This window comes from Scardinius erythrophthalmus (assembly GCF_964197995.2).
Source record: "Scardinius erythrophthalmus genome assembly, chromosome: 23".
NCBI classification, from domain to species: Eukaryota; Metazoa; Chordata; class Actinopteri; order Cypriniformes; family Leuciscidae; genus Scardinius; species Scardinius erythrophthalmus.
The window spans coordinates 9,932,685-9,957,978 of NC_138243.1; the positions used below are offsets into that span (position 1 = coordinate 9,932,685).

General features: G+C 37.8%; 2 protein-coding genes across 4 annotated transcripts; one reads left to right on the top strand and one right to left on the bottom strand.

Moving 5' to 3' along the window:
* Window positions 1-3,948: 3,948 nt before the first annotated feature.
* Window positions 3,949-9,394, top strand: mcidas (multiciliate differentiation and DNA synthesis associated cell cycle protein). Of its 2 annotated transcripts, none has more exons than XM_081354248.1 (5): window positions 3,949-4,180; window positions 4,256-4,322; window positions 4,551-4,621; window positions 5,983-6,093; window positions 6,687-9,394. In XM_081354248.1, the coding sequence occupies exons 1-5, from the start codon at window positions 4,142-4,144 to the stop codon at window positions 7,341-7,343; spliced, it is 945 nt and encodes a 314-aa protein (XP_081210374.1). In that variant the 5' UTR covers window positions 3,949-4,141; the 3' UTR covers window positions 7,344-9,394. The 2 variants fall into 2 exon arrangements, with proteins under 2 accessions (XP_081210374.1, XP_081210375.1); XM_081354249.1 differs by having other exon boundaries at window positions 4,140-4,180; window positions 4,259-4,322.
* On the bottom strand, window positions 9,071-23,476 carry pstpip2 (proline-serine-threonine phosphatase interacting protein 2). Of its 2 annotated transcripts, none has more exons than XM_081354246.1 (15): window positions 23,320-23,476; window positions 22,562-22,662; window positions 21,487-21,561; window positions 20,782-20,816; window positions 20,599-20,705; window positions 18,294-18,356; window positions 17,145-17,243; window positions 14,247-14,292; window positions 12,544-12,623; window positions 12,228-12,326; window positions 12,054-12,150; window positions 10,517-10,589; window positions 10,359-10,393; window positions 10,195-10,265; window positions 9,071-10,037 (listed from the first exon to the last, which is right to left on the bottom strand). In XM_081354246.1, the coding sequence occupies exons 1-14, from the start codon at window positions 23,350-23,352 to the stop codon at window positions 10,210-10,212; spliced, it is 999 nt and encodes a 332-aa protein (XP_081210372.1). In that variant the 5' UTR covers window positions 23,353-23,476; the 3' UTR covers window positions 9,071-10,037; window positions 10,195-10,209. The 2 variants fall into 2 exon arrangements, with proteins under 2 accessions (XP_081210372.1, XP_081210373.1); XM_081354247.1 differs by having other exon boundaries at window positions 9,328-10,037; window positions 20,599-20,699; window positions 23,320-23,453.
* Window positions 23,477-25,294: the final 1,818 nt, after the last annotated feature.

Genomic DNA, 25,294 nt, shown 5'->3' on the forward strand with positions numbered 1-25,294 from the left:
CCGAGAAACTTTGCATTCGCTAGCAAAACATTTACGTTCCTCCGAGAAAAAAACTTTGCGTTCCCCCCAAGAAACTTTTTTTTTGTTCCCCACAAGAAACTTTGCATTTGCCCAGAGCCCGTCTACGGAGAGCCTGCCCACTCCCTATTAAGTCCCATTGCACCGAATGTTGGTTGTAGTTCCACCAGAGTTCCACTGGGGGCGATCGCCCATGAGTGCAAAATGAATGGGAGTCTATGGGGCTAGACGGCTAAATTTGTCTCTTTCACCCAATTGACGTTGAGAAATCTCAGATTTTATTGTAGGTTTTGCAAGTTCATCATGGGTTATAGGTCGAAAGTTGAATGAACGAGTACTTATGTCCTTTCGATTTCTTACAGGTTGAATTGTTGTTGCCCATAACACGCTAGCATTCTGCTAATGAACGCTGATTGGTCAGAGAAGGACTGATTACGACCAGAGATACCGCTTGATGGCATCGTGGCATCCAAAGCGGGACCAGAAACAAACAAAACAAAAACTCTTCTAGAACGTGTATTTACATGTGTCAGCTGTGTTGTCGATGCCTCGAGTGAAAAGAAAGTGCAGAGCGCGAACGCACCAAAGTGACTGAAGGATTGCCATAAAGCAGTATCTCTGGTCGTATCATGTGCATGACATCATTGACACTGTAAAAGACTTTTTAAAGCAAATAAGTGACTCTAAAAAATCTAACACCCAGCAATGGGTAATTTCTTTGCATCTCCTTTCGAATACAACATTCAAATTACTAGACAAAAAATTATATCCTGAGAAAAGTGGATTTTGATGGGTATAGCGCCATAGACCTCCATTCATTCTGCACTCGTCCTGTGAGCGCCCTCATATGGAACCAGAGTGGAACTGCAACCAGTTCAGATGTCGGAAGTGTACTGAGAGTGAAACTTCTCGCCTTATTAGACATTCTCTGGTTCGCCCAAGAAGCTTTGTGTTCACTAGCAAAACCTTTGAGCTCTTTGCGAGCGAACGCAAAGATTCTTGGCGGAACGCAAACATTTTTGCAAGGGAAAGCTAAACTTTGGAACACAAAAGCAATGACAAAAGATTTTTTTCCTCCATCTCATCTTTTCCTTCACCGTGTCCCTTTAGGGGCTCCGTACAAAAAAGCATTAGCTCTCATTATATGAATTATAGTCTGTTATTCAGACTCTTTTAAAGTTGAAATTGAGTTACATGCTTTCAGGCTCCACACTAACATCCATCTGCTTTAAAAGCCTATAAAATATGAATAATAATTACATTAGTGTTCTTCCTGACAAACCCATCAAGGCAAGGCAAGATTATTTATATAGCACATTCCATACCCTATGCTAATTCAAAGTACTTTACACAGAAAGGAATTAAAATAATCACAAAATAAAAACAAGGAAAATTAAAACAGTTTATTAACAGGAATTAAAAGAGATATAAAGATGATACAGTTATAAAAGGAATTAAGAGTAAACTTCTCATCTGGTAAACCACCGGTGTATCATATTTTTCACAGCTGCTTGTTTTACTGTGAGATTTTCCCATGTGGATTGTACAGTGTCTGTGGTGTTCTTTCAGCGCGCTTAAGTAATCTATTGGACGTCTCCAATAGATCCGATTTTTCACCCAAAATCGGACAGGAAGAGCTCTTGGAAAGAGAAATCGATCCAATCCGCACCCCAAAGATTTGTTCGGAGGCTCTAGGACTGACAGCGATTTATACTCAATCAATAAATGCTAAACAGATGTGTTTTGAGTCTGGATTTGAATGTGACTTCTGTAGGAGCACATCTGATCTCTTCTGGAAGGTGGTTCCGGCATAATAGCTAAAAGCAGACTCACCATGCTTAGAGTGAACCCTTGGTATTTCTAGCTGATGTGATCCTAATGATCTGAGTGATCTGTTGGGTTTATAATAAACATGATTTCCAGCAGGTGAAGGTGATATAAAACTATTCTAAACTAAACTATACACCAGATGGGGAGAACACCTAAACCTGCAGTGATTAATGGTCAAGATCCTGCTTCTTTTGCAGAGCAGTTAAACAACTTCTTCAGCAGGTTTGACAACTGTAGCACATCCGTCAGCTGGAATCCCCCCAGCCCCAGTCTATCCAACCAGGTTCTCATCATAGATGAGATACTAGTGGCATCTGTCCTAAGCCGAGTGAACCCACACAAAGCCCCTGGCCCTTCTCAAAGACTGCTCCACCCAGCTAAGTGGGGTTTTCACCAAGCTCTTTCAGAGCCTCCTGGATTCAAGCTGTGTTCCTCACCAGTGGAAAGAATCAACCATCATCCCGATTCCTAAAAAGACACATGCTAAAGACCCCAAGGATTTTAGGCCAGTTGCCCTGACATTGCTACTCTGCAAATGTATGGAAAGAGTAATGGGTAACCACCTCTCCAGCTCTGTGACAGGAAGACTGGACCCACTCCAGTTTGCTTATAAAGCTAAACGTGGAGTGGAGGATGCAACTCTAACTCTCTTGGACACTGTGACCAGACAGCTGGACTCATCACACACTCACACAAGGATTTTATTTATGGACTTTTCCTCTGCTTTTAATACTGTACACATATACACACTTCTGCAACACCTAATCGAGCTTCAGGTCCACCCAACATTGATTTTATGGATAAAGAACTTTTTACATGACAGACCACAACAGGTGCGTGTGAACGGTTTTAATTCTAGGAAACAGCTTTTAAATGCTGGGCTCCCCCAAGGATGTGTTCTATCTCCTGTTCTTTTCTCTGTTTACACAAACAATATATCTTGCAACAGGGATGGAATGTTTCTTTTTAAGTACGCTGATGATATGGCCTTAGTAGCCCATTTGTCTGATACTAAGGCACTGTCTGTTTACCACCAGACAGTTAATAATCTGGTCACAACATTCCAAGAAATTTCCCTGGAGCTCAACATCGATAAAACCAAGGAGCTGTGCTGTCAGAGTAGGGAAACCAAGAATACACAGCAAATGTTTCAACCCCTCAGCATCAATGGTCAGCCAGTTGAACAAGTTAAAATACCTTGTGTCCATCTCTGTCTTTCTCACAGCACGCAGACACTGTGTATAAGAAAGCCCAGCAGCGCTTACACCTGCTGAGGAAACTTAGAGATTTTAGTGTGAGCAAGGATATTTTAATTAGGGTTTACAGGTCACTCATTGAATCCATACTCACTTTCAATATCTCAGCCTGGTATAATGCCCTCACCGTCAAGTACAAATCCAAACTTGCACGAATAATAAATCAAGCCAGTAAGAAAATAGGCTCCCCTCAAACTCCCCAAACAGAACTTCACACCCGGTCAGTATTGAGGAAAGCCACTACAATCACACAGGATCCCACCCACCCCCTTAACCAATCCTTTCAGTTATTGCCATCAGGTGGACGCTACAGAGTCCCACTTGCAAGGAAAAACATATACAAAAATGATTTTATTCCCACGGCCATTACTACACTGAACAATCATATATAGAACACATCACATTTTTGCATTTTGCACGTCTTTATTGTTAATGTAGCTAAATTGTTTTGAGTGTATTTATGTTTTCTTTTTGTATGTGTTTTTATGTTATCTGAGCCTGCCTTGTCAAAGACAAATTTCTGTCACTTGTGACAGACAATAAAGTTTTTCTAATCTAATCTAATTCTTATCACCATGTCATGGTTACATTATCTATAGAATAGAATAGAATAGAATAGAATAGAATAGAATAGAATAGAATAGAATAGAATAGAATAGACCACATGACTGGAAAGGACAGGAGGAAACTTTTGCAATGTAAAATGTTGGACTATAAGAACATTTAGAGAAAGCCTAAAACTTTATTCTCTTCTAAAATTGTACTAAGAACGAGTAGTTTTCTAAACAAAAACAGCTATGGGCTACTCACGAAGTATTAATCTTGATGTGAAGGATTCCAACGTACACAAGAGCAGCGTGCGAGGCGGAGGAGCTTCGGTTGCCGCTGAAATGAAGGGCGCTCAGAAGCGCGCGGACTCGAGGCACGCGACGCGTCGCTACAAACACGCGCACCTGACGACAACGGTCGCGCCGTGATGTCACTCCAGGTCTGACAGAAACACTGCGTGCGTACACCCTCACTCGCATCACTCCACCATGCAGACCTGTTTCTACACTCAGCTGTCTTATTTTATGGTAGGATTATTACAGTACGACGAATGAAAAAGGCATAAGAATTTGCATGAGAGTCATTTTATGAAATTTCATCAGCAGGATAATGGAGCAAGCCCAGGCATCCAGTCATCTAATGAAGATCTGTTGTTGGACTTTGCCACAGGTGAGAAGTAGCCTACTATAGACCTGAGAAAATGCAAAGCACTTAGAAACAATTAAGAAGTTAGATACAGATATGAATTTACATCTGAAAACTGAAAATATGTCATTGTTTTTATTGTATATTGTACTATTATTAGGCTACAAATATAGTAGCTGGTAATGTATTATTTCAATTTTATATTCTTTGTAAAAAAAGAAACACTGAATACAGTCTTCCTCTTCTCCACAGGCGAGTGTCAGTCACCAGCCACACATGAAGTGTCAGAACACACAGATCTCTCTCTGGAGCTCAATAGACAGGTGGGGGTGAGACAGTGCAGCTTTAACAATAGCATATCATACTATAACTGCTTTAAACGTTTTATTGTGTTTCGTTAATTATTACTTGCCTTACTTTCGTCTCTAATTAAATTTGCCAGAATTGCTCTGTTTTGGGCATGTCCCCCACCCAAACTATATAGTTTTCCCTGTATCATATATATGGTGTTAAAATAGTTCATAGTGTTAAAATCAGGGAGATTCACTTTTTTTGCACTTTTTCATATTTTCCATTCATTTATGTCAAGAACCCTATCAAGCATTTTAGAGAACAATTTTTTTTTTTTGGCTTATGTTTTTATGGAGAAGTTTCTTTCAATTAGAACAGGTTTTGTATTTCTTTTTTAAACTGACTGACCGTATGCCCTTGATCTGAGAATAAAGTTCATTTCTGTGATAAAGCCTGTTATACTCAAAATACTGTGTGTGTGTGTGTGTGTGTGTGTGTGTGTGTGTTCGGTAGCACGGGTGTGCATGCATCCACGCATGCACAGGTCCTAGGCTTTTTGCAAGCACACATGAAACAATTGAAACTGAATCTGTATGCCTTTTCTAAACAAGCTTTTGTGGTTTATTCTTTGTCACAGTTGTAAAAGTATGCTAAATTTCTCAAACCCAACAATTTTTCAAAGTTGCAAACATTTTTTTTTTTTTTTTTTACTACCACCAGGCAATTGTTTGGAAAACATAAATGATAAGCCAAGAATATAAGTATATTTCTTTTCAATTTTACTTTGTCTCACTTAATGTAAAAAAACTAGACATATTTTTCTGAGGAGCAAACTGGTATAAAATAGCTTTATGTTGTGTAAAAAACACCCTTTTGACCCATTCAATAAATGTCAGTCACAAATGTAACCCCTGGGATGAAATCGTTTTAGGGAACCAGCGAACAACAGAGTCATGAGAAAATATTCACACGCTGCAGTTGCTGATTTCCACAAGCAAAAAATGTCCTATGTGACATAAATGAAGACCACTTCCCTATTTGTTGTGTTTTATTGCTTAGTGACTCATAAATGATCAAATCTCATCACTGCAAGCAAGAGTCGTTCAGGCCACACTTTGTCAGTCCATCCAATCCAAATAACTGGGTAATCTATTCAAATTCTGTGGCATGTCGTCCAATTCAGTTTCCTATATGAAAGTTCCTGCCTGTGACAATGATTCTTCACTTCTTCAAGTATGCAAACTGAGTGACTCTGAATGAGCTCATTCTGTGCGTGTTGTTTTGACAGCACATGTTTGACCAGATGAATCACATCATCTCTGATGTCTCCATACCAGCGCTCACATACTTCACTATTACTGAGTAATAATCATGTGCGTCTCTCTCTCCACAGCTTCATGCCACTCTCAGGAGAAAGCAAGAGGAAATATCCGCCCTGAAGGAGACGAATGCCCAGCTGAGAAGTCTGGTGAAACAGACTGAGCATTACGCTACATTACTAGATGTAAAGCATTTTTTTTTATATATATAAATAAGAGTATAAATCAGAGTTCTTTATGATTGTGATTACACAATAAGAAATACTCTTCCATCCATGAAGGGCAAATGACAATCACAATTTTGAAGTCAACATATTTACCTTTTTACTGCACAACCCTGGTTTTATTGTGAACATTTCATCTGTTCCAAAGAAAAAACTGTCCATCCACCACCAACACAATCCTCCAATCAATTCCTGATCGAATCCAGTCCCGTCCAACCATTTTTCTAATTTAAGATCCTGTTTCACCCATAAATACATCAGATTTGGAAGTAAAATGCACTGTGAACGTTTGATCCTGGAACAACATTCCTGTCCTAACCATATCCCATAATTTATCCTTAAAATCAGAAGAAAACGATAGTTGAATAAGAATGGTGTAGAAGCCCCTAACCCTTGTTGTAAGCCTAAACTTGACATTAACTAAAAAACTATCCCTCAGATCTGTCTGATGGACTGGAAAGTTGTTCCAGGATGTTGATCCAGGAACATGTCCTACTTGGTGAAATCACGTTAACCACAAATGACGTTTGTCAGTTCCACTTCCTGTCTTCTAGATCTTGACAACTTCGTTCCAGAGAGACTCTGTGTCACACTGTACGCCTGTGAGCTCAACAGAGGATCATTCTTCTGAACACTCCTGGATCTCTCTGCTCACACTGGAAGAGCCATCGGATCCATCTTCCACAGCTCTACCTAACTCCACCAGTTCTGACACAGAAAGCCCGACATCAGGGGTCAAGCGGCAGCTGTGGTCCAGCTGGAATGAGCTTCTCTGTGAAGGACTTCTCAGTGAGGACACCAGCTTGAACTGTCCGTCAGGATCCAAGCAGCTCAGGCTTGATAATGAACTTGCACAGGTAGACTTGGAGCATCTGAAGGCCCAGCTGGACCAGGATGAACCGGCTCCTCAACAACTATTAGAAGATTCAGTGCTGACTAAGAATCAAAGCTTTGAGATGTCCTCTGAAGGGCTGGCCGCACAGAGGAAGAACATATTTGGGGCTTTCCAGGGACTTCGGGTGGTTACGGAAACCCCATCCATCAAATCTGATCTGAACATGAACAGTGATGATTGGAAATTTGTGTGCTTCAAGACCTCAATCAGAGACCACAGTACAGTAAAGACAAAGGTTTTCCCGCATGGAAAGGCATTCACCTCTCACACACCAATTGGATCTTGTCGGTTCCTTTGGGTTCCTAATGAGCATTGAACAGATACAGTATATGGTCCTGTTTACACCTGCATTTTGAACAATCAGATCACTACTAGACGGGGGAGACACATACCCGTTTACACCTAGTATTTTAATCTGTCTCTTTTGTCCACTTTCAACCACTTCTGTCCTGATTTATTTGAGGGGAGGGTCTATGGCTGGGTAAATGTATGTTTTTTTTTGTTTTTTTTTTTAGATCTTTTTGATCTAATGGAACAAATAAGCTTGCACAATTTACATATAAATGAGACCGGAGACGACGGAAAGACATGCGTAGAGCAGCAGAGTGTGTGAGTGTGTTATAAATCAGTAATGGTGAGAGAACATCATGCTTGGTACGTTTTTCGTCTTCAAACCAAACTTGGATCTTCCCATAATGTTTACGCGTTAGGTCAGTAGGCGGAGAGAAGACGGTCGCATTTGACCTCATGAGCGTTTACACTACGAAAACAATCCTGTCTAATATGTTTTCGACTACCTCTGGAAGTGGTCAAAAGTGGCTCAAAACGTTTTAGACCCCGTTTACACCTGTATTTAGCGTTGTCCACTTGTGATCCGATCAACCAAAACGCATCTTAATTCCAAGTCTTAACAGGACCTAAGATTCAAAGAGTATTCCATGTTTAGACCAGCCAGTCCTTATTTGATTAAGGATGCTTCTGAATTCACACACCTTCATAGTATTTACTGAATTTTGTCAAGAACTTCTCAGCCATTGGTCAACCTTAAGTCATGTTCATATCAAGAGTGATAACTACCTGTATAACGATGACTATATTAGCGTCCACACCAAGAGACAGAATCATTCTGTTTATTTCAAGCGTGCACTGCAGTTTTGTTGTACATCACTTTAAATGTTCGAGCTCTTTAAAGCAGGATGGATTTATCAGCTGGAAAAAAATATTCTGAAAGGGATTCCAACAATATTGTTCCTCTGTGCTGTTTTCATTTCAGTTGTAGTGTGGATTCTGCTATTCTGTTACATTTAGAATGATTTTTAGAACTAAATCTTTATCTTTATAGTTATCGTCCTTGGTGTGAAAAGGCCTTGACTCTTAAAAATAAAGTATAATCTATAGTTCAGTGAAGAACCTTTAACATCCATGGAATCTTTCCATAGCATAAAAAGCTGTATGCATATAGAGGACAAAAGTTCTTCAGATAATTAAAATATTTTTCAGATTAATAAAAAAAAAAGGTTATTTTTTTCTAAGAACTGTTCACTGTCTGAAAGGTTCTTTAGGGAACCAAAAATGTTTCCATTGCATGGCAATGCACTTTTGGATCCTTTAATTTTGATGTGACCATGAAATCAAAATTGAGTGTTCTTATTTTTTAAGGAATATTGCAGTATTTATTATAAATGACTAATTTGTGCTCATAATTTTTTTAAATTCATGTGTCCTCGTAATCTTTAATCAAAGTAACTTCCCCTCCCTCTTGCGGCTCATCTTTTCTCTTTTCTGATGATGTGTTGACTGACGTGAGGGCGTGGCAACCTGTCACTCACATGAGATCGTCCAATAGCAAACCACAATCATCCAATCAATTCCTCATGTACAAAATCAAGTCCCGTCCTACATTTTTTCTTGTTCAAGAAACCGTGTCACTCGGTTATTCGTCCAATAGGGAAGAAAAGACTATCGCAACTTCTGTTTCATGCCGACCTTAAGAGTGTATGCTGGTTATATGTAGTATGTATACCTTTACGGACGTAGTATATCCGTAATTTTAGAATTTTATTTATTTTACATATTAGCAAAAACAATTTAACCACAAGGACTTTCTCAGTTTCTACAGGTACAGCACTCACTGTTCAACTTTCAAATCTGACGGCTCCTCAGCTCCCATGGCCTTATGGGATGTCGACTGGTTGCGCACTCAAGTTTGTTCACTCGGCAGCCATCTTGGAAATGTTTTCTATTCATGACTCAAATGGACACTCCTCAACAGAGGAATAAAGCTGACATACCACACTGTTCATCAATGGACAATGGGATCAAATAATATATATATTTATTGAAGAAACGTATCCAGTGGTGCAGGACTATGTATTGACAGTGTCTAGAATATTACATAAGAAATAAATTATACTTTTTGTGGTCTTTTAAAAGCTGCTTTACAGGTGAAGTGTGTACCACTAGCTGAACCGAACAGAAATGTAAAAATAATGACAAAAAATAGTCCCCTCCTGTCTTCCATTGGCTAGCCAAACTGGTAGACCCGCCCCCAAATTCACGCCATTGGTTGAGCCTAAACAGGCTTCTCAAACAAACTGCAATTCCATTTGGAACCATTAGAGGTACAATGTTGTGCACTCCACCTTTAAATTCCTTAATCTAAATTAGTCAACCTTTTTTACAGTGATTAAAATACAAAGATTTATACAATGTTGTTTTGATGATCAATTGTTATCAATGTAGTGAGAACTTCAAGATTAGACTTTTTACCACTACGCAAACACAATAGTGTCAAAACTCACTCTGTTTGCAAGGGTGGTAGTTAAGATGCTTTTTACACAGAGATAAGAACACCCCTTTATGCCAGGACACAATATATATTCTCACTACACAGTGTGAGGATGTCGGCAACCGCAGTAGAAGATAACCAATGTGCTTTTCAGCCCTTGATGGAAAAAGTCGCAAATGCCTTCACTGTATTCCCATTGAGCAGCAGAAGGGTTTGCGAAGACTGGAAAAGAACATAACAATAACTGAAACACCATTTCCTCAAGGAAACATTCAAGGGATTCATAAACAACATTAGTAACTGTATAATACTTGCTCTAGCATTAATATTATTGTTTGTAAACTGTACGTCAAGGTTACATTCCTTCAAGAATTCTTACCGAATTACGCTCTTATTAGTATCGTATTAGGCTGTACCCTGGTTCCGCTACAGTTGAGTATAAAGGATCATCTGAAGGATGAAAGATACAACAAGAATTGGAATTGTACAAACATACAGAAGAGAATGCATAAACACATCGCTATATACATAATATTTTCATACTTTCTGCAGTTGGCGGTGGAGGAGCTGCTGCTCTCCTGAAATATAACACAGCAAGACATAAGATAATATAAAAGCAGGAATTTACGTAAGAAATAAAGTGACTAACTAAGCGTTGAATGTCAGTTTGCAAGAAACAGCTGTAGGGAGTGAGGGGTCACCTGCCAGCTGTTGGAAGTGAGCGAACTCCAGCCGATCTCTGATGATTGTAGAAGTTCTCATATGGAACAGGTGCTGAGGAAATATCAGTTTAACAAACATTACAGGGATAGTTTAACCAAACATAAAATGTCATCAAGCTCATATTTGAGTGGAACGCTGCTCTTTACTTTATTGCGGACCATCAAGCTCTGATAAGGACAAAAAAGCACAATAAAACTAGACCAAACTTTTCAGAAGATACATGATAGCTTGATGTGAGGAAATTTGAATCCCCACCACCTCAAATCTCATTTGCACATGAGCATATTCAAACTAGGTTTTGTCTTGTAATCAAACACAGTGTATCAAATTGGAATATGTAATATCAGAAACTTTTATGCTCAAAGTCATATAGATGAATTTTATGGTGCTTTTATGATGCTTTTTGTTATATACAGTAAGGACAAGAACAGAAAAATTGTTAAGGATAAGTACATTTATTTTCTATTTAAATTAAAGCTAAAAGTGTACATAGCAAAATACAAAGTAAAAGTACAGTTACATTGGTGAAATGTCTGCTCAATTTTGCGCAATAAAGATCCATTGTCCTTTCAATAGTGTTATAATCATGGCTTGATATTAAAACCCGCCAAATGCGGGTGGATTTCAGCAGTGGCGTGTAACAGTCACTCCTACTAGACACCTTGGTGGGTTGAATTTTATAATATATACACTTTTCAATTGTAGTCTTTTAAAAAGACATCTGAAATAATAAAGTGCAATGTAGTGTTATCAAAAATATAGATTTTTCGATACATATTGATAATGAAATAATCCTAATGCTTCCAATGCTTCTTTTTCTGCAGATTAGATATACGATACCAGCTGCACTTTCTTGCGAGTTGACACACAAACCTGCCTCCCCTCACTCACTTGTTTCATTTGCTCCGGATAATTATTGTTGGTGTTACAGGGTTTGAATTTCGGCACATTTGTGCTCATACCCAAAGTGAGCGCACATAAAGCTGCCTCTTAGAACTAAATTGAGCTCTTTTTCGCTGCAAATTGCGCTTAAACAGTCAAATACACACAAAATAATGTCCAAATGCCGGTCTTGACGAGTTTTCATGTAAACACAGTAAGTTTTGTTTTCAGTGAATGTAAACAGTTGAGAAAGAAAACGCATGTGTAACAGACGTATAATGGATCCGTGGGTCAGGTCTGAGAGTGACAGCAGCCTAATATTCCTGAAGCCAAATTATAGGATAATATTAAAAATATATATGTGGCAGTTTTCCCCCTATGATATCGATGTCAAAATTGTGGCCAGTGAAAATGCTGAGTGGCTAGTAACTTTGGAAAACCACTAGTCACAGTTAAAAAAGTTAATATCAAGCCCTGGTTTTAATGTTTGAAGTTCAGTTCACAAGAAAGTCACTTTCAAACCAAGCAGCTTTCTGTTGGTCAGTGTGGTAAATTCACTTGAACCCAATGTGAAATCTGTGTGGAATTAATATTTTTTTTTGTGGATTGTGACAAAAAACTCGCTGAGATTACCTGGTGGTTTGTCTCCGGTTCTTCTGAGGTTGACAAAATGCTCAATGTCTTCTTGAACGTTACATTGCTCCAGTGACTTCCTCACTTCCTCATAGATCTGCATAAAACAGAAGTGGATATGGTAAGGCAAGTTCCATATGTAGGTCTTAACTGATGGTGCACAGCTCAGGTTACCTCGTCGCTGGTGACACACTGCTGGGAGAGATGGTTGAGATGGGTCCACACTACGTTCCTCAGCATGTTGATCCTTTCCACTTCCTGTTTCTCAAAAAACTGCAGCAACATGCACATGAGATGTCAAAGTAGAAAGAGCATAACATTATAAAACAACCCCATAAAAATGTCTTTCCTTATTCACACTAGAACACCAGCCGGTAAGTCACTAACCACCTAATAACTTGTTAAAGCATGTTTGAATTCAGGCAGTTTGTGTCGTTCAATAGCAGTCATCAGTGTCGGGTGTGTGTTGCAGGCCGGGCGTAGCGCTCACCTCACATGCTTTGACATGCTCGTTCAGCCACTCCTCTCTCATCTTCCCTAGCGCCGACACATTCTGACTGTATATCCTGTCTAATACGCAGTCAAACAAAGGGCATAATTAGAAATGAAATAGAACAGTTGTGTTGTGTGTAGGGCTGGGCAATACAACTAAATAAAGACAATATTTGTAGGCCTTTTGCTACACATTAACTACACATTGACATATGAACAACTACTCAGTAACTAAGTAGAGAAGCCTTAACAACAACATAAAGTAGGTTTTAAAGATTAAGATGTATGTGTTTGATTCACTAAAAAGAACCGACTCATAAGACTTATTGGGAATCAGACTACACTCATTCATGCTGTATATTAAGTAGCAGTGCTCAAAATGACCAATAATCAGACAATTAATCCGTCTGGCCAATATATCGGTATATTATTCACTTGTCTTAATGCTCTCATATATACAAGCTGCAGAATTAGTCTAAAGCATAGACTGTAAAAAATATGGACGTAGTGTCCGTGACTTCACTCGTAGGTTTCTGAAGAGCATTTTTGAAGCCCAAAGTGGGCGGAGCCAGCCGTCGCCATCTTGGTAGCGCGTCACTCCCGGATAAACAGGATTTTAATATGGGGGGTCTATGGGATTGACTCTCATTTGCAGCCTGTCTCTAGCGGCCAGTCGATGAAATGCAGTTTAAGTCACTTCCGTGTTGGTTTCCGTGTTGGAGAGAGACAGGAAGGTTGCCGCTAAAGAATAATTGTATCCCTTAAAACTCATCTATGACCACCAAAACGACATATTTAAAAGTCACTTCATGCCTTTAAATAGCTTGAATGTAACTCTACACCCTTGTTTCATTTATTATAAGCGGATCTATGAATATGCTAATTAGCCACGCCTCCACTCACTCACACCAGCTCACCGATTCACTCGGCCAACTTTACTGTAGTAAACGCTGCACAATGGTCTTTACAACGTCGGACACATAACGGTAATTTAACCGATTAGCCTTTTGCAAACAGCTAATAATGTGTTGCTAATGTTACACAAACTATGTTCAAGTTCAGATCTCAGTCTGCTTTTCTAAAAATCAGTATCCTTAAAAACGCTTTGAACAACTAGGATTGTCAGTGGAGAAAGGCATATAGTTCATCATAACATCATAATATACATCATATACATAATTTACCCGCTATATTACTAAAATTACTAAAAACTATTTTTTATGTCAACAGAAAAATATACGGGGATAACCTGGCTTCTCTCGAGACTCCACTGCTTCAGAGAATAGTTAATGATATGCTAAAGCCCGCCGGCACGCTGATCTGATTGGTTACTAGGTAGTTTGTGACGTCAGAAACACCAGCGATTTCAAACCGCGTTTTTGAGACTGTCTTTGGTTCACTGCAGTTTTAAGGAAAAAATACTCAGCAATGGTGTTGACTTATGAATTTGCACATGGTTAGTCTTAAAGCATATCAAAAACACCACATAGACATATAAACAACATTAAAAACTGTATTTTCACCACAGGGGGTCTTTAAAGAAGCTTAATAGCCAGATAAAAAAAAGAGCATATAAACAAAATTTACAATATTCAATATTGCTTAGTTTTATATTCCCAAAAGAATCATTAAAAACTGAATCTATTGCCCAGCCCTATTTAAAGAATATTATTATTAGCAAGTACTAGTGCATCATCTTACCGGCTTCCTCTGCCGTCTGCTTGGCTTGCTGTGTTTTGGCGTACAGCTTGAGAGAGTATGAGAGAGTGACATCATTTATACAACAGAATGTCTTTGTACAGTCATTCACATCATACCAGCACATATTAAAGACAGCTAAACGGCACTTCTCTCTTTTTTAGCCGTGCTCCAAAAACAGTAGTTTCCTATCGCGTCTATTTTTACTCTCTGAATGGATGAAGACATATGGTTGACTCGCTACACATGCTTTATAGCCTTTCAAGAGTCTTGTCCTCAGGGTATCACAAATACTTCCAACATTACTGCAATGTTTTACGATGATTCACAGTACTGTACATGCTCTGGCAGTCATCTGTTCCCATGCGTGGCCTTGCTGGTTTGTTTTGCATTGCTGTCCTTACTCATTTGCCTTCTCTGGAGATATGCTGAATTTAGGCCTGAATTTATGTTTGCTTTTCTCTCCATTTAAAAAAAGAAAGTGTTCCAGGCATAATATGCTAATAACGTCATCTTACACACCAAACAGAAGTAGATTTTAATTTTCAGAAGGACATATGAGTGCTTGCAGGGCAGCACAAGAATAGTGTTACAGTTTTGTGTATGCATTATGCTTGTTTTCTGTTGACCGCACACAAGTATCTTAGCTTAATGCAATGCATCTGTGAAGTGTGAAAGCAGATTTAAAATGATAAAACAGATGCAAGAAAGAAAAACAAATGAGAATTCATATGCAAATGTCACAACGAATACAAGATAAGATGACAGCAGTTTCGTCTGTGCGCTTTGAGACACAAGTCATTTATGCTGTAGGATAAGAGAGTCACAGTGATTGCAACAACTTCCATTTTTATTCGATATTTTGTGCCAATATCCCAGGAAGTGTCGAGTTTTTTCTCGTGAATACATGGGATGGAAACGCTGCTTTTTTAATTTTTATTGGCAAATGTTTCAATATTCCAATTCCCATATTCCAAGTTAAATTCACATCTTTGGATGGAAACATAACTAGTGTCAGCTACGTTTGGATTGTATCAGGTCGCTCTAGAATCATTGGCTGGAAAGTGTTGAAATCCTTTAATCCAGAGGAAGTTCCAGTCAGGTACAGTCACTGTACTAAATGTACTAAACTAAACAAGTCCTCTTTTATCTACAGAAAGTACTTTCTATTTCGATTTCTTTTTCCTGTTCTCACTATTGCCCCCACACGCTCGCACGCACAGATCTTGTCAGTGCTGTCCTCCATATTTCAGTTTCTCTGCTAAATGACAAGTAGTGAGGTGGCTGATTTCTTTTCCTTTTTTAAACATACAGCTTCTCTATTAGAAACGCTGTCCAACACTTCTGAGCACAAACTCAAGTAATTCCCATACTGAAATGTCTTCTGAAATGACAAGCAGGCTTAATTCATTAAAAACAGAAATTACGCTTGGGCTTTTTATAAATAAGATGCATAAGCAACTAGCTCTACATACAAGAGGCAAAAAACCTCTAAAAAGTCTTGGTGTAACAGTGTAAGAGTGCAACAGTCTGGTTCCGGAAGTAAAACGCCAATCACTCTCTCCATTGAGAAACTGATTTTTAACGATAACTTATAAACCTTTAAAGACAAACTTGCTGTGAGCTACAGGGTTGTTAATCGTTGGTATTTGCTTCTGTTAAAGGGATGGTTTGGAGTAATTTCAACCCAGGGTCCTTTGCACCATGACCTCGAGCCAAACAATGGCTTTGTGCAGGCGCTAATGGATCCAAGGTTGTATCTCGTAAATGACCCCCCTAATAATGCCCAGAATGGTACCAAACTTCTACAGTAGTACAAATAGGTTCTGTACTCATAAAAGGTGTTTGGCTCGAGGTCATGGTGCAAAGGACCCTGGGTTGAAATTACTCCGAACCATCCCTTTAAAGATGTCAGCCCGCATTATTTCAATGTAGTTTTAAAATAATCGTGTTTAACAGTGGAATTCATGGTGAAAAACTACATTACCCATGATGCTGTGCAGAAAATTACACCAATCAGAGTCGAAACAACCAAAATGTGCCAAAAGAGCTCTTTTGCTCCGCCCACTCCAGTGAAGCACAGCGAATGACGTAATCAAGTCTCCCTACGCTCTCAAAATACTTAAATGTTTGAACATGCATATTTTGCAATAAACTTAAATACATTGTTTTTTATGTATACATAATCAACATTTGTCCATGAGTAGTTTTAAATTCCTCCATCGTTTTTAATTTGATTGTTGTTTGCAATGCATCATGGGATTGTAGTTCTTTCCCTCACTAAAGCTGTTAAGTACAGTCTTGTACCTTTACATTTTTGTCAGTTTTTCAAATAATTTTTTGCTTCAAATCAAAGTTATAATGTTGTGATTCACCTCCTAGCTGATTCGCTTGGTTCATCATGCCTTATAACACTTTAACAAAGACTTTTTTGAAATCCCTATGGGAGAAATGAACGGGAAAAATACGTCCGGAACCAACGCCACTGAAAAAGTGGGCGGGCACTGATACACTCTATAACCGTTCTAGTCTATGGATAGTCTATAACTTTTTAAATGCATTTCGTGGAGCAGCCGCTTTGTGTCGGGTAGTTCTATCCATGGACTGACATTCCATTACAAAATGGAGTCTGTTTGTAAATCGGTTCAGATTACTCATAGAAGTTTAATAGTTAACAGTTAAGGGTTTGGATCAATCTTTAACCAGAGGAATATCAATAAAGTGAGGCCTTGCTAACACTGTAAAAAGTGCAAGTAAAAGCAAAATGCATGAAGCCAGGAAAAGAAAAGAGGCTTCTAAATATGCACAACAGCAAAGAAAATGTAATTGAAAGCCAGATTCTTGCAGCGGTCATACAGGATAGGAAAAAACAGATGCACTCTCACTCTTCTACTTGCATACCTTTTCTTGCTGCTTGGAACTGCTAGTGGTGGCGTTTCTGTTCATGTTCTGCTCTGCTTCCTCTTTATCTCGACACTTTTGATCATAGGTCTTCTTTGCCTTAAAAATACCCATTGACATTTAACCAATGTATCTTATGTCTAACTATAATCTATATTATATATGAGCTATAATATTCCGTTCAAAATTGCATTACACTTTATTTTAAGGTGACGTAGTTACATTGTACTTTAGATAAATACTGAGTAATATTAATTAACTACATGAACTTACTATAGAGTTACGGTTAGGGTTTGGTTGAGGGTAAGTTACTTGCAATTATGCATAATTTACTGTTATTACTATAGTAAGTACATGAAGTAACGTTTAACTACGTTACCTTAAAATATAGTGTTACCCAAAACTGTCTATGCATCTTTATTATACTGTATACAGAAACACAATACTACACTACCAACTAAAAGTGGACACATTTTTCTGAACGCATGTTTCTCATTATCTCAAAAACATTGTGATCTAGAGATTAAGGCAGAAAAATATAGAATAAACAAACGTAGACAATGACTAATCATGTCTATGTATTAATCACCTTCTAATATTTGAATCATATTTATTTAAATGGATGAGTTGGAGCAGATAGTGAAGAAAAAGCAACAAATCTATTACTTAAATTTGTGTAATTTCACTATTTTGACAACTTTACTGTTATTCTAAATGTGGAAAATTATAATAAAAAGTCATTTTTAGAAAGCACAATTATCTTAGATAGGTACATAAATAAATTAGTTTATTTCTACAAAAGGGTCATGTGTTTTCTCAGCTAAGATGGAAACCTTGATGCTAAAAAAAAAAAAGGAAACCAACCTGAATATATCAAGTTCAAAACTTTTTTAAGTTTGAATAAGAAGCTGTCACTTTAATGAACAATGCCATTCAGCACTGATCACTTCCCATTTTGTATGGCTAAAATCAGGTGCACTTATTCACTTCCCTCCTGCCACTGCTTCAGAAAATACACTTCCCATAAAGGGCATAAGGTACCATATAAAAGTGGGGCTGAACCACCTATTATAGCAAAGCCCAGATGAATGGCAGTATATAGACAGTACATAGTTCCTGAGTACGCTTTGCTCTCTGATGTATGCTTACCTCAGCTGTTTTCTTATACTGAGCACCCTTCTGCTTATGAAGAGCGTCCATCTGCTGTTCTACCTGAAAAAAAAAAAACATCTTTTTAATTTCATTTCTTCAATTTAACATGAGTATCATTATGTACTGTAGAAAATTAAGTGTTATTTTTTCCTTTATTAAAATACTTTCTCCTATACTATAAGCAAGTAATTTGTAGGTTCATTCACCTGGAAAGTATAAACATTTTCTAACTCTATCAAAACACTGTGCTGTTTGTTTAGCGCATTCCGACCAGACAGCATAGCAACACAGGCTCAGCCAATCCTGTGAGTTGGAGGCCGGGCTATCTGTTTGTTTGACCAATGGCTGAGAGGATTTTTTTGCAACACGCTGCCCCCGGTTTGTATTTTCACAGCATGAAGATTTACGAAGAAACCACTCGTTTTAAAATCTTCCCAGTCTACTAACATTTTGTTATTGCATCCGCTTCAAACATTACAATATTCATGATAACTTTCATTAACTCTACAATAAGTAAATCCACTTCACCAGTTAAAAGGGTCCTATAATTCCCTTTTCACAAGATGTAAAATACGTCTCTGAAGTCCCCAGATTGTGTATGTGAAGTTTTAGCTCAAAATATCCCACTAATGTTTTTTTTATAGCATGTTAAAATTGTCACGTTTTGAGGGTGAGCAAAAAAACGCGCCGTTTTCGTGTGTGTCCCTTTAAATGCAAATGAGCTGCTGCTCCCGGTGCAGAGGGCGGAGCTTCCAAAGCTTATGTGTTAGCAGCTTTAATTACCTCACACAAACACGCACTGAAAATATAAAAAACTTTTAGCCTTTCATGTTCAAACTGGAGTTGGACAAAGATGGAGAGACTCAAGAAGAGGTGACAACATATAGAATGCAACAACAGGACATTTCTGAATGGTTAGTTGATGAATTGGTGTGGAGATCTTGTAGAATTTCTAGAATTTAAGGGTTAGTGAAGAAGCTCATTGGTTTGTTGTAGTCCTTAAAAAGCGATTTCTGTAAAAGAAAATATCTTCCTTGCGTTGAACTTTGAGTGTCGTAACTTTGCAGATGTTGTTTATGCTTAAACATTACACTCTAACTAAAGTTAAAAAAGTGAAATCATAATCAAACACAACTTTAATTATTTTTCGACAGTTATGCCATAGAAATATGTATAATGTGTATAATAATATGTTACTAATAATAGTATTACGTTATCAATTACATATAATTATTAATTAATTAATTAATTATAATTATTAATTATTAGTAATTACAATGGGTTTTTGGTTAACTGCCTATAAGGTCTGTGGTGAACATAAGCTCAATATATTTTCATGTTTTATTCTATGACATAAAATACACCAGAGGTACTCGGGACATTATATTATAACAGTTATCTACTCACTAGTCCGCTTTCACAGCCTCGTTGCGTTTATAATCTCGCTTTTGAAAACTACAGCCCCTTTCACACAGAGATTCCGGAAAATACACTGATAACGTGTCCAGGGATTTGTCCTAGGATCGTTTGATTTTGGTTCATTCACACTGCCAGTGATTTTTAGGAATCTGTGCATGCAACACACCCCTCACAGCATTGATCCTTACGCGTTCCAGGACTGATCCCAGCAATGTTACTAGGTCCCCATCCCAGGATCAATCCCGAGATGTGTTTGCGTTAACAAAGAAGGCACTCTAGCAATTATATGCCAATTTTCTTGGAATTAATAAAACGTGTAAGAATCATAAGCTTTTGTTGGTCAGAGAGCTTATTTTAATGCAATATTCCAAAAGCCAATGAAAAAGCCTTATTGGGTTTTTGTCGAGGGGCCTAGGGTGATGCTAACTACAGGTTTAGCCTACAAAAATCCCTCATCACTCTCAGCACACTATTGCTAATATTTCATTTTAGTATAGTAGCACTGTTTGTTGGAGGCTACATACATTCTTCCCTGCATGCAGCTTTTGTTTTCACAGTTCAGGATAGTCGAAATAGTGAAGTGTTCATGAAGAATTGCGTGTTTGTGTTGTGTCATCAGTATTGTAATTTCCTTGCAACACCAGAGCAAATTGGCGCTTTTACACCTGGGTAGAAAAAAAAAAAAACAGTGCCAAGGACTGGACACCCATATTTCCAAGAGGTCCACTGAGCAACAACCATCGAGATGAATGGAAACGCTAACGAATAACTTTCTCCAGATATGAAAAGTCTTTCCATTTAGTGACACTGGTAATGCAGATATGGCACACTTCACTTTTAATAAGTAAATTAGAAAGTATGAAATGCTGCTTGTACATCTTACCCTCTTCCGGGCCTCTTTCTGTTTCTCTCTGAAGTCTTCTAATTTTTTTGCTTCCTCCCTCATGGTTTGGGCCAAATGCAGATGAGACAAACTCATATTTTCTGTTTCTAAACATTCAATTTAAACATAAGGGAGGGTAACAATAAACTGCAATCATTACATTTTCAGACAGTATCTACTTACGTAATTTGAAAACGTCAAGTGATCGTTTCAGGGTGCTAAAAACAGACAAAATATTGATGAGTAACCGACATCCATTTTGTGCAATAAAACTATTGTAAAATTGCTGACATCAGTCACTTGTTAAGAACAGTTGCACTTTTTTTATCACCCCATAGTAAGAGGAAAGACACAAACCACAAACCAACTACAAACATGTGACCAACACAGAGACTGTTTAGGTTTTAAATGATCTAGTACATCAACATGGCACTGTTCAAATGTTATCTTCTTAAAGGGCATCAGTTGTATCTAACCAGAACAACACAATAATATTTCAAATCACTGTCACGTGAAGTACATTTAAGAAATTTCTGGCTAAACAAATCAAAGAATTTAACCACTGAAACAGACAAAAACCTAAAAAGTGTAAGTGGGGCATGCACACATTGTTGTAGGCAGTTGCTAGAACCTTCCTATGGTGCTATAATGTGGTTGCTTGATTACTGTTTACTGTCTCTAAAATGGCTCATGTTCCTCATTTTATAGTCTGATTTCTTATTATATTAATAGCACACTTCTCAACAAGAAACTTCATGATTTAATGTCCGTAGCACAAATGCTAATGCTTAAGAGTTACCGGTTTACCTTTACAATCCTTTCAAGCAATTGCAATTTGTAAAAACATAACCAAAATATTACCTGTAATTTCTAGACATTAGTACTTACTTCATTTCGCTGTGTCCACACACTTTCTTAGACAAACCAAGCAGATCCTTGGCGTATTTCTCCTCTATAGCAGCTCTGAAAAGTATTTTTTTTATATATTTTAGATAAATGTTTTGTATGTAAGCCAAGAAGAAATACTAATATTACTAATGAGTTTTAATCAGTCTGTCTGTTTGCCTAAAATCTATTTGTTAATATAATCAAATGTTCTACTAATGTATGAAACATGAATATTGAGCATGTTATAGCAATAAGAAGGATTTTATGTTTCATAACTTCTAAACTGAGGAAATATTTCCACACCGCTTTGATATGTTCTCTATCCTTGTTTAACATGCAGAAAACTATAAGTAAATCATTCATAGAGTTTTTGTGAGATTTACATAATTCTGTAGCACTATCAAGACATTAATCAGTCTGACTAGGCAAATAAGATTGAGATTGGATTACAAATAAACTGCATTTCTTTACAAATGCAATCACATTGGTTTTAGGGACATCATTTTAAAAACACTATTTCGGTTCATTTTGATTTCATGTTGACTTTAAACCCAGTATTTGTTGATGTAACTCTGAGGGGTTAGTTCACCCAAATATGAAAGTTTTGTCATAATTTACTCACCCTCATGTTGTTCCAAACCTGTATGAGTTGCTGCTGAACACAAAAGAAGATATTTTGAAAAATGTTGGTAACCAGACAGTTGACAGTAGCCATTGACTTCAATTGTATGAGAAAAATAATAATATGGAAGTCAATGGGAAACCGTTTGGTTACAGACATTCTTCGAAATATCTTCTTTTGTGTTCAGCAGAAGAAAAACGCATACAGGTTTGGAGCAACTTGAGGGCAAGTAAATGATGACAGAATTTAACTTTTTGGGGGAACTATCCCTTTAGCAGAGCATGGGAACGTTTTTTTTTTTAACCGTAAATCATTTTCACATGAATAACAGGAAATCTTGCAACAATGCTCGTCATGAGGCAGTGAAATTACATCATATTCGTGTGAATGCACTAAAGGTAAATTTATACGCGTGAGACCGTCAGACTAAAAGTGTTGACTGTGACTTCTCACCTGGCTTTCATGAAGTCCTCGATTTCTTTGCATGTCCTTTTTCCGTCATTCAAGTGCTGGATGATGCTGTCATACCCAGCTGTGCTGGTGATATCAGTGTTCTGCACGCACAATTGAAGAATAAACAAAAAATACACAAAACACATTCAAGTAACTTCACAAAAGTCACTCAGTTTTTGAACGAGCGACCCAGAAATCCACATAGTAGATCACTAATTCCTCACTCTAGTCTTCAGAAACATGGTGGTTTGAACTGTTGACTATCATTAACCATGAGAGCCCATCAGTCTATGTAATTTATAAGTCTGAGGGGCAGACATAGCATCATACCCAAAGCCACAGTCAACATGAAACATCTCCCAAAATAAAAGCTAAGAAAACAAAACTAAATTGCACTTTAGTGCCTGCTTTGCCAAATAAGGTCTCAAAGATCTCAAGCTGGAATCATGGGCAATAGTTAAAGACCATGCAGGTATATTTTTATTTTCAATGTATTATTTTAGAAGATAATTTCTATTTGGGTTGTTTTATGGACTACTTGGTTTCTCAGGATGTGCCGACCATACTTCCCTTAAGGGAATTGACGTTGTTTCGATATGTGACATATGAGCTTAAAATAAAGCGTTTGCTAAATAACGTAAACCACATCAGATAAATTGATTATCATTTAGTATTGAGTAAATAAACAGTATCTTCACTATGTTTCACTAAACATCGACTTCATTCATATTCCCCCCCAAAAAATACAAAACCCTTACCCAAAAATTATCCTTGAAGTGTAGTTCTCTCATCACGTCGGCTGCTGTTTGCTCAGACAGAAAGTGACTCTGAAGTTCCGTATCAGGCTGTAATAACGCAGTGACTGATTTCACTCAGCAGAGATGGTCTGGTGCACATGGAGAGTATAAAACACTCGCCTCAGGGTCCTAAACGCGCAACTTTCACGTCTGTCCGGAGAGCGAAAGTTGCGGTGGAGCAGCAAACGGACTTTTCTTAGACTTTTCCACCACCTAGTGGCCGAACTGTGGAGCTGCAGGTCAAATCGCCTTCGGTGACTTTTCGACTTAACACAACTTCAACTGAATACAGCATTTGCTTTAAACCTCTAGTTTATGGATGGATGTGTTAAATACTTCAGATGTTGACTTGCGATGATATAACAAGTTTCTTGTATATTTGTAAGTGCAGATAATGTTTGTTGAAGCAATGATGTATGGTGGACCTGCTCATTCCTGCGAGTCTGTTGAGCCTTATTAGATTTACTACGATAACTTACTATAATACTAACATCATTTATACTTATTTACATAATTAATTACATAATAGCATACTCAAATGAGACATGATAACTTATTAACACTTAATTTTGTATTCACATTCACTTAAAGGTGCCCTAGAATGTGAAATTGAATTTATCTTGGCATAGTTAAATAACAAGAGTTCAGTACATGGACATGACATACAGTGAGTCTCAAACACCATAGTTTTCTCTTTCTTATTTAAATCTCGTTTTTGAAAAACACCCCTGAAAAACAGGCGAATCTCCACATAACACCAACTGTGACGCAACAGTTGGGATCATTAATATGTACGCCTCTAAAAATTTGCATAAGCCAGCCCATGCTCAGTGCCAGGCGAAACTGCACAGCCGAATCATCGGAAGTTCTGCAGGTGAAGAAACAAGCGAGGATCATAGAGAAAATGGCAGATCTATCTATAATCGGATACCGCTACAGTTTAATTCGAAGTTGTTAGTTGCTCTGCCCATTTCACCGCGGACTGTTTTTCTAACCTGGAACAATATCAAGCAGCCAGGCTTCTCTCGGCGTCTCAAACGGACGAAGGGGGCAATTTAACGTTATATTCCCACAAGCGGTAAGTAGTGATTTTATTAACGATAATTTACACTGTGTTATCTAGATCCAGCGCGATATTGTTTTTACCTCGAGAGACATCGTGGCTTGCAGACGAGCGAACGAAGCATGGCAGTTGTTCAGTGTTTGGATGTAACTACAAATGAACACAAAAATATTTTTTTAGCTCCTTCATCCGAGCCTCTGGAGAACCAGTGGGTTATGTGAATTTATGATGTGTAATTGTTCAAGTCCAGACAGATAATCTTTCTCTCAAATTCGTTCAACACTGTTTATGCATCAGTAAATCGCGTTGCAGTGATAAGATCTTCATTCACGCGATCGACAGGCTGTCATCTGCTCAATGCTGGAATAGATCTAAATACTTAAAAAAATTATCATGATTCGTTCATCCCGATAGCTGTAATAGTAAAAACGTATAATCGCTGTAATAGTAAATGTTTTCCAGATAGCTCTACATGTAATGCCAGATATTTCATATGCAAGCATGTCAGCCAATCACAGCAGTGGGCGTTTACACTGAAGTCTCACAGCAGACACGCCCCTGAACACACAGAGTGTTCAGATCAGGGTATGAAATCAGGCTAGGAAATATGCCTTTTATTTCTAAATTATAACAAATTTTGATCTAATAAACATACTAACATTATAAGGGCACCCCAGGAAACATTATAAAATAATAAAATAATCCATTCTACGGCACCTTTAAATGTTATGGTATTTTAATTAGACTCAATTGAGCGAAATGACCAGTAGATGGCTGCAGTGATCCACACATCCTGCTCAAAACGCCTATTTAAACAAAGTTATACTAAATTAATCTAATCAAATATTCTAGTTATATAAAAATAATCTAACG

What these genes read in the sequence shown, in the direction of transcription:
- mcidas (XM_081354248.1), top strand. Translation starts at nt 4,142, where the DNA reads ATGCAGACCTGTTTCTACACTCAGCTGTCTTATTTTATG. An exon ending in GTTGTTGGACTTTGCCACAG is followed by an intron (nt 4,323 to 4,550) that starts GTGAGAAGTAGC and finishes TCTTCTCCACAG; the next exon opens with GCGAGTGTCAGTCACCAGCC. An exon ending in ATTACGCTACATTACTAGAT is followed by an intron (nt 6,094 to 6,686) that starts GTAAAGCATTTT and finishes CCTGTCTTCTAG; the next exon opens with ATCTTGACAACTTCGTTCCA.
- pstpip2 (XM_081354246.1), bottom strand. Translation starts at nt 23,352, where the DNA reads ATGAGAGAACTACACTTCAAGGATAATTTTTGG. An exon ending in ACTTCAAGGATAATTTTTGG is followed by an intron (nt 22,663 to 23,319) that starts GTAAGGGTTTTG and finishes TTGTGCGTGCAG; the next exon opens with AACACTGATATCACCAGCAC. An exon ending in TGTGGACACAGCGAAATGAA is followed by an intron (nt 20,817 to 21,486) that starts GTAAGTACTAAT and finishes GTCTGTTTTTAG; the next exon opens with CACCCTGAAACGATCACTTG.